The sequence below is a fragment of the Cynara cardunculus genome (assembly GCF_001531365.2).
Source record: "Cynara cardunculus var. scolymus isolate 2C chromosome LG 10, CcrdV1, whole genome shotgun sequence".
Classification (NCBI taxonomy): domain Eukaryota; kingdom Viridiplantae; phylum Streptophyta; class Magnoliopsida; order Asterales; family Asteraceae; genus Cynara; species Cynara cardunculus.
In genome coordinates this window covers 2,564,999-2,575,154 of record NC_037537.1, presented here as the reverse complement: position 1 = coordinate 2,575,154, position 10,156 = coordinate 2,564,999, and the positions used below count along the sequence as shown (strand labels likewise).

Sequence of the window (10,156 nt, the reverse complement as noted above, 5' to 3'; positions counted from 1 at the left end):
TCCCTATATATATATATATATATATGTGTGTGTGTGTGGTTGGGTACACGTGAAACCAAAGGTTTTTTGTGAGACCCATAAGATCAATTTATGTTCATTGATCAACTTTATAAGCTACTGATCTAATGGTCTAAAGTTGCATGGTGACAATTTTATGATTATTGAGAAGTCTCGTGCCAATTTTGTGATTATGAATGTTCAGATTATATATCTAATCAAAGGGTTGAGAATTGGTCTTACGAGTCTCACGAAAAACCCTGGGTCTCACATGATCCCAAGTCTATATATATATGTGTGCATATATATATATATATATGGGTTTAATCTTGTGAGTACCAAAAAAAGTTGAACACTATGAGGACCGATCTAAGCTTTAATTCAGTTTTGATCCCATGGTTTTAATTGAAAGTTGTTTTCAATTAAAAAAGGGCATGATCGTAATTTTGTGACAAAATTCACCGGATGAAGCACACCATATGAAACAAACATACACACAGATTCACCACATGTAATTAAACACAATTTGCATATGTGATCTATTTCATCTTATGAAATCAAACATAATTTCCCTGTATATGTTATTTGATCTCTTGAAATCTCCTTTTTCGCTTTTTAAATCTTCATCTTTTCCACTTAAAAACCCTTATTGAATCAAGGACAATCAAGAACCATAACTCAAAATAAATATCAATAAAAAATCCTAACTCAAAATCAATAACAACCCAATTATCAAAATCAACAACTCAGACGAATGCCGAGAGGGCTCCAAAGTGATTTCGCAGGCGACGACTTCAATTTTAAGGCAGTGGAGGTCGTTCGGCGAGAAACGGAATAATCGGTAAACAATTTGTTCTTTGTTAAGGTCGTCTGAGTTTAATATGTCTTCGATTTCGGCAAATTCGTGATGGGGGAAATCTATGATCAGAGGGTTTCCAACGTTGAGAATTGTCTGATTGAGGAACGAAGGAAGTTGCAGCGGCAAACCTCTGGCGAGTTTGCTTGAAAATGGAAGATTCGAGAATCGATTGATCCCATGAGCATGATAATGACAAATTAAGTATTTTTGGCGAGATCTAGAGTTTTGCATAAGAATCCGCCATTAAAATCGAGAGCAATCAAGTTTTTTGAGATTGATTTGTAGGTGGTATGAATATGAGATGATAACGAGGGTTGAAGTTGAAACAGAAACACAGATCGACGGAATGCCCCTTTAAATTCCCATTTATTCAATAATCATTTTTAGATTTTAAAAAAAATCACAAAAACGCCATTGTGTTTCATGTCCATTGGTTAAAAGTAATATATGGCTTGGATTGGTTCTCACAGTTTACAATTTTTTTATGGCTCTCATTTACCGTCTTATATATATATATATATATATATATATATATATACACACACACATGTATATATATATATATATATATATATATTATAGGGGGACCTTCATTTGAGAACCTTAAAATTATGATAACCTTAAAAACTGGCGCAACATGTGCTATTTCAAATGATTTTTTTTCCATCTATGGCTTGGATTTAGTATATTTATTAACATATATTTATTTCATAATGTGAAGATTTTTTATTTGTTTGTAAAACAAAAAGTGCAATTAAAAGTTCACATACCGAATACATATGAAACAAACAACTGTAAAACAAATATATGTTAATCATAATATTAGATTCTAGGATTAGATGAATAAAATCATGTAAAACTATACATTACGATAATAGTTATCACAATATATGTGGTTCTCATGTGATTATTCTCACACACACACACACACACACACACACATATATATATATATATATATATATATAGAGAGAGAGAGAGAGAGAGAGAGGGGTTGGTTCAACATGAAGGTTAAATATAGTGAGAATTTCAGAAGGGAAAATTTATATGTGAATCATAGTAAAAATCCATTTGAATATGCATATATCAACCCATATGAATAATCAACAACGTCGGTTCACACATGCATATTCACAAAGATTTTTTTTCAATTATTCATATATGAAGCATTTATTAACTTCTCATTCTTACTTCTCACGATATTTAGCCTTTTATTTGAATCTCTCACTATATATTGGGGGAAGGGGGTCATTCAAGAGAGAACTAAGTATTTTGTGAGATCCGAGAAATCCAATCTCAACCACAAACTAATCTAAATCAAGGGTTCAAGAGAGAACTAAGTATTTTATGAGATGCGAGAAATTCAATTTCAATCACAAACTAATTTATATCAAGAGTTAAGTTAATAATTTTATAAATTTGGTATTTTGTCAAAATTAACGTTCATAGGGACAGTATGAGAGTTTTTAAATCCCTTTGTGGCCATGGAGGTTCAAATGCGGTGACTTCAGGCTATCTGCAAAGCAGATAGTTGTCCTGAGATTAGTCGGCTAGCATAACAGAACCATGAGATTCAATTATCCAATAAACTAAATTGATTTAATCCAACTATGGTGAATATAGTACCACACTTAATACACATTAATAATCTAATAATTACCAAACTTAAAATAGTTTAAATACCAATCCTTATGAAATCTTTTTGAACTTTTCCATGGTTATCCATTTCATTCCAATCTCATATCATAAACCCAACTAACCATTTTACTACGACTAACCTCTAATTAATACGACGAGCTAGAACGAAAAACATCACCAAATTCAACAAGTTTGTGAGAGTAACAATTATGGCAATTGTTTCCCCGAAATTGGAAAGCACATCGCGCTTTATCACAATTTGTAAAGAAAAGGCTATACAACATCATAGATTCTTTAACATGTTGATTATAACACTTCGCACTTTATCACAATTCGTAAATAAAACGCTATAAAAACAAAAATTCTAAACCGAACGGATATGTACACTATCACATAGCACAATACACACTTGGTATTCATCCCTCCCTTGTCCACCATTAATGCTTATACTAATTTAGGGTTTTAGATCCAAAAGAAATTGAAATTGGATTCTTGATTATGTTTTAGAGGATTTTATTTGGATCTTTGTAATGACTGATTGTCATAAGAGAGATCGAGAATCTCGATACTACCATATTGAACAACGATAACGATGTATGCCAAATCTCTTAATTTCTCATACAACTTTCAGTATCACTTTTAATTGACCCTTCCTTAAATATGAGGCTGGAATTGGATTTCACGGTTCCAAAAAATACCAGGTTTTTCATATGATTAGCCTATAAAGAGCACAAGAGAACCCATTGAAAGAAAAACTGAAAAACTTTCTCAAAAAGTTCAGAAGTATCAATTTCTCACTGTTCTCACCAAACTCATTTGTTTTCACATGAAGCGCTTTATACGTGCATGCATATCTACAATCTATACTATATTATAAAGCGTTTGACAAAAATTCTAAAAACCCATTTTTTATGCATGAAATATTGTTTATTAATGCATATTACTTAAAATTCAAGATTACAAGTAATTTTGCGTAAATACAAATTATTAAAGCTCTATTTTTAAATTCGTGTAACTAACTGCAGATAAACATAATCAAATACATGATAAACATCCATTTTAAATATAAAAAATTTAAAATATAATTAAGATAATCATTGAGTCCTAACAGAATGTTTAATTATTATATTTATAAAAAAAATATACTATTAAACCTAAAATAAATTACTTTGTTATTAAATCAACAATAAATTATAATAAAAAATTGAATTAAAGAAGTTACACCAAAAAATCGAGAACCATTAAATTGTTAATTTGATACTAACATCGATTTATTTTTTTTTTTCAAAATTTTATGTTATCTTCAAATTTATATTTCATTCAAAAATAAAAACATTATCGTCTTCTCAAAATCACATAAAATCGTATTATATCAATGGGGACAGAATAAAAACTAAATATTAAAATCGAGATTTATCTGGTTGTATTGTGCAAGTACTATTCTAGTATTATAAAACATTTAGATTTTACCTTTTAAAAACTCTTAAACTTTTCAAGAATACAGATACTAAAACATAATGTACAAATCAATAAAACATGCTTATAAAATTTACAACTTTTTATAATATTTCTATTTTACACTTTTTATAAACGATAAAATTGCTAAGGAATTTTGGTAACCGATCATATTATTATCTTCATAAGAAAAGAGGAAGTTTTGATACTACATATATATTTATCTTCATTTTAGAAAATTAAATTTGTTATAAATCTAATTAATTTGTTATATAAATAAATTATATATCAAAAAATGGGTATTTTACTATTTTTTTGAAGTATGTATATAATATTTATATACGACAAATAGAACAAATAAACTCACACATCCTCCTCACCTTTGGTGAGGTTTGAACCCTTGTCCTGTTAAAAGGCCAATAACTCACATACCGCTAGGCCAAAAGCCTTTTGATAGAATGTGTATTTTATTCCCTTTCACACAGCCCTTGTCTATATATATTCAATATCTTTAACCAAATTTTCGAATTTTTGGTTACATTCAAGTATATTCCTAAAACGTTTTTATATTATATTATACAATACTAGAAGGGTATTCGCGAAATGCAGTAAGATACATCTTGATTTTAATGTTTTATTTTATATTTTGGGTCTATCGATGTTACAATATGATTTTATGTGGTTTTGAGAAAAAGAAAATGTTTTTATTTTTGAAATGGAATATAAATTTGAAGATTTCATAAAATTTTGAAAAAATAAGTAATATTAGTATCAAATTAACTATTTAAAAGTTATCGTTTTTGTATATTTTTTTTTAATTCAATTTTTTGTTATAATTTAATTAAAGTTTAAAAATGAAATAATCTATTTTGGTTTAATAAAATAAAGTTTTTCAAGATAATAATTGGTTATTTTGTTATAACTCAATGATTATCTTAATTATATTTTAGATTTTTATTTATTTAAAATGATGTTTATCATGTATTTTAGTTAGATGAATTCAAACATAGAGCTTTAATAAGATGTATTCATGCATATTCTATTTGTAATCTTGAATTTTAAGTAATATGCATCAATAAACAATATTTTATGCATAAAATTTTGGTTTTAAGAATTTTTGTCAAATCTATACTATATTATAAAACATTTGATAAAAATTCTTAAAAACAGTTTTTTTTATGTATGAAGTACTGTTTATTGATGCATATTACTTAAAATTCAAGATTACAAGTAATTTTACGTAAGTACAACTTATTCATTTTTAAATTCGTGTAACTAACTACGGATAAACATTATCAAATACATGATAAACTTCAATTTTAAATATAAAAAATCTAAAATATAATTATGATAATTATTGAGTTTTAACAGAATATTTAATTATTATCATTATAAAAAAATTATATTGTTAAACCAAAAATAAATTACTTTGTTATTAAATCTAAATTAAACTTATAATAAAAAAATTGAATTAAAGAAGTTACATAAAAAATGAGATTTATTAAATAGTTAATTTGATACTAATATTAATTTATTTTTTTCAATTTTTTCTGTTATTTTCAAATTTATATTTCATTTAAAAATAAAAACATTAAAGTTTTTTCAAAATCACGTAAAATCGTATTATAAAAACTAAACATTAAAATTGAGATTTATTTCGCTGCATTGTGCGAGTACCCTTCTAGTGCTTTATAATAGATTTACATCTTATTATTACATAAGTATAACTTGGTTTGAAATTTATATAACTAACTCGTAACCAACTCTCAAACCTTTATAAATACAAGATACTATACATATTAAGCCCTATTAATACGACAAAATACTCCATAACAATTTGAACATACTTTGGGTTTTTAAAAACGTAAGAATTCATAAAATAAAATCAAGAGAACAAAATAAAGATGCATTACAGTTAGTATAATATACTTCTAGCATATTTATATGTATTTAGATAGATGTCATTACAACGAAATCAGGTTTATAGGACACTTTCAAAATTTTAAGTGTCCTAATAGACCTCTTTATAGGACTTAATTTATATGACCAAAAAAAATAAAATGTCTTATCTAAAGGTGTTGTAATAAGTTTATATGACATTTTTAACGTCGTAATAAGTTTCTTATGACACTTTTAATATAAAGCGTTCAATTAGCAACTTTATAGAACACTATTTAAAAAATTGTCCTATTAAAAATCGAGTATATTGTACACTTTCTCAAAAATGTAAAATGTCCAATAAAGTTGCTAATGCGACACTTTGTATTAAAAATGTCCTCAAAAACTTGTTAAGACGTCCAAAAGCGTCATATAAACTTATTATAACACTTTTAGAAAGGACGCTTTATATTTTGTTTCTATAAATTAAGTCCTCTAAAGCGCTCTATTGGGATGATTAGACATTGGTGACGTCCTATGAACTCAATTTTGTTGTAGTTTGTACAAGAAGAAAAAGATGCCAATGGCGATTGTGGATATATATAATATAACAAAGTAATACTAACATGATATGGTCCTTAAAATGCAAATTAGACATAGTTTTTGCAGGCATTAGTGGTGCATTACAACTTCGTACATATTTTCTAGATCAAAGTCGACATGCAATGACTGTTACTATTTCAAAAGACTTGAACAACAAGGGATAACTCTTGCACCATCTCTTCTGCTTCTACATTTCTTCTAAACCTGCAATTACCCAAGAAGATGATACAGTAAATAAACCCATATAAAAGTATATCTTATGTTCGATTATGACTAGATATCATGGTTACATAAGAAAAGCTTACTGTCTTCAGTGATAAAAATGAAGTAACTGCTAAAAATGTTGATGGTAATCTATGAACTAAACTTGGGTGGTGTGTGTGATGAAGATGTGGATGGAAAGCATATGTATACCAAGTCGATAGCGCTGGAATGATCGAACGAGAACGAGCGCACCAGGTAATAAACTGCGCCATGCTGGAGCGAGTGAAGGGTGACGCCCCACTCATTGGTCACCACTGGCTGACCATAAGAGTGTACCAGCACAGCATCATTGCCGAACGCCTCCCTCACGTTGAAGGGGCCGACTGCTACCTCAAACGCTACGTCGTTGATGAACACGGTCGATTTCCCAGGCGCTGGTTCCTCCACACCTGCACCTCAACTCAGACAACCATCAGTTGACTTGCTGGGATATATATATATATATATATATCTTTACTTACAACTCTCTCCTCATATTAAGTGCCGATTTTCTTATAGACAAGCACTCAGAAATCTTGAATAAAAAAATGGTCATAAATGTATCCTTGGAGACCACAGGTTCCAAGAATGAAATTTAGAATAGTTCCCAGTTTGGTTCTATTGATTTCTCAGTTTTATATAACTTATTAACTATTTCAGAAAAAAAAAAAAAAATTCCCATAAACATTAGGGCAACAACATGAGCAGTACAAATATTTTACTGATGATTTTGAAATTTATAGTGAACCTTCTGGTTTTCTAATGAAGAAATACTTCAAATGTTTTTGGCTACTTTCATAGTTTTTTTTTTAAATTATTGTTGTTGTAGTCTGTTGTAGTAGCCTCTTTGATGCTTGATGTACACCAAACCAGTTCTTAATACTTAGTGTACATATATATATATGACCATTTCAACAAGAAAGAAAATAGAGAACGTACCTTGAATATTTACAGTTGATGGAACAGCAGTCGTGGTAGGATTAAGGTGAACAATGGAAGTAGAAGCTGAAGGTGGAGTAAAATTGTAGCTCGAGAGTTTCATCATCTTCTCTTCTTCAACACACTTGCTATTATTGTTCTTCGGCATTCCATTTTGGTGATTCATCATCATTAAATCAGTTAGCAACATCGCAGATCCACTCCCAACCGTCTCATCAAGATTCCCGTGATTATGATCTTCATTCATCACATTTCCTAACTCCGAGAAACAAAACCCTTCTGTGAAACTGGCAGTAGTGGTGGAGGCTGGCGGTGGCGGAGGTGGGTGTTGCACTGTGGTGAAAAAAAAGGGTTCTTGCAAGAATTCACTGTGGTGCTGATGGTGGTAACCCGTCCCTCCACCACCAAAATAGCCATGTCCTTGTTGATCTACTGAATCTGTGGGGGAGTTCAAGAGGAACTCGATGGACTTCGAGGAAGACTTTTCAGAGGAGGAAGAAGATGAGGTGGTTGCCCCCTTGGTGGTGGTCGCAGATACAGGTAGAGATTGGTGGTTTTGGGATTTTTGAAGGTGACGGTTCTTATGCTTGCTCCTAGATTTCCTGTTCTGAAACCAGTAGAAGACATTGGCATCACCAACTTGCCCATACTCTTGCAGTTGGGTTCGAATTTTTCTGATTTCATCTCTAGGAGGATTCACCATTCCCGAATTGAATATGGATTCAAGGATCCGGATTTGTTCAGGTTTTGGGTTCCATCTTGGTTTTGGCTCTGGGCTTCTCTCTTCACATCCTGTCATTTTTAACCCTTAAAAATACTTTATATTCAACTTGTAACGTATACATCATTTAAGCTTTTTTCATGGTTGTATGCCTAACCATATGGGAACAATGACTCATGAATTCATGAAGCTCCATGATTATCAGGATCAAACATCGGTCTATTTCGTGTTGAAATGAAAAAAGTATTGCATAATAACTTCCATGAAAAGAAAGAACACAGTTTTACACAAGAAATCATCTCTAATAGCAAAAAACCGACTACATATCAAATCCATGATTGTTTCTGTGTGAAAAAATGGTTATGATTTTGTTTTCTTTTTTCTATATGATGTAGGAGTACCATCTATAAAACAAGTTCAAAACAGCATTAAAATTTACACTAAAACTATCTGTGCGGACACACATAAGAAGAGACTTAGATGAGCTTAATTGTGTAATTACCAGAAGAGTAAGGAGATCTGTGGCAGGTAGAAGAGAGAAGATTGTTGTTGGAGTCCTGTGACTGCCATTGGTGGTGGTGATGAGTGTTGCAGGTGGGCTTGGATTTGAACATACTAGGCCAGTGCCTATTTGATGAAGCCATCTGAAATTACTAGTTATGACTGTATATGAATGATTGATGATGAATGAATTTGTAGCACACTTAAGTCAGAGACAAAAAAGTGATCTTTTGCTTTGCTTTCTTTGTTCTTTCTGCTTTCTGGCTCTCTTTTTTGGTTTAGTGAATAAGAATGAAAGGTCTAGGCAAACAAAACATCTCTTCTTATAGCCATAGACTCCTCACCTACCCCTGCATTTCAGTTCAGTTTCAATTAATTGTCACTCCAAATTAAATTAAATAAATAAAAGTAAGATATATACATACACACATATATATATATATATATATATATTGTATAAACACACACATACATATTTTAATTAAACAATACACAACAAAATATCAACATGAATCACCTGTGAACCCATAAGAACATGCAAAACAAATTTGAGAGATATAAAGAAAGTATGGTGCTCCCATAACCCATGATATGGTTTGCTGTTTTATAATATATGTATATATGTATTCTATTAGATAAAAACGAAGAGGGTTTTCATAATACAAAGAGATCAAGGTTCCCACAGAAAGGAAAACAAAGAGAACAACAAAAGCTCAAGTGCTAGGGCTCTTACTAGAATCTTTACCAGAGATGATAGCCAACGCTATTAATGCTAGAGAGTCAAGAGCTTCCAAGTATTGCTACTATATATATATATATATATATAGAGAGAGAGAGAGAGAGAGAGAAGAGTTGGTTTGTTTGTGATGAGTTCCTCTTCGATTTTCACATCATCTTAATCATCTTCTGATGATTTTGCTTCTTTGCTTTATGGAAGTGTTTCTTACTTTATCTCTATTTTGTAAAGTTGCAGGGTATTAATAGGCGTGTGAGAGACAGGAGAGAAGAGAAAATGAGTTAAATTGGTTATTGTTTTCTGTTGCACATATTCTAAGGAAAAAAAGGGTTGGTGTTGGTGTTGGTGTTGGTGTTGGTGGCAAAGAATAAATAAGAGAGCATTTGAAAGTCAATAAGACATGGTAGGGTTTGAGTGCAAAAGTGGTGGTGGAGGATTTATTGCTAGTTTGGGTTATTTCGGGCAAAGTAATAATTAAGACGGGTTCTTCATGGATTGAATTGGATTGACTCGAGGGAAATTTATTTCCCTTTCTATCCATCTTCCACACAGCATCAGCATGGGTGAATTTCTTTTCTTTTTCTCT

At 30.6% G+C, this 10,156-nt stretch overlaps 1 protein-coding gene across 1 annotated transcript; it reads right to left on the bottom strand.

The window, feature by feature from the left end:
* Positions 1–6,784: 6,784 nt before the first annotated feature.
* Positions 6,785–8,977, bottom strand: LOC112519160 (WUSCHEL-related homeobox 9). Its single transcript, XM_025127156.1, has 3 exons — positions 8,836–8,977; positions 7,613–8,404; positions 6,785–7,083 (listed from the first exon to the last, which is right to left on the bottom strand). The coding sequence occupies exons 1-3, from the start codon at positions 8,975–8,977 to the stop codon at positions 6,785–6,787; spliced, it is 1,233 nt and encodes a 410-aa protein (XP_024982924.1).
* Positions 8,978–10,156: the final 1,179 nt, after the last annotated feature.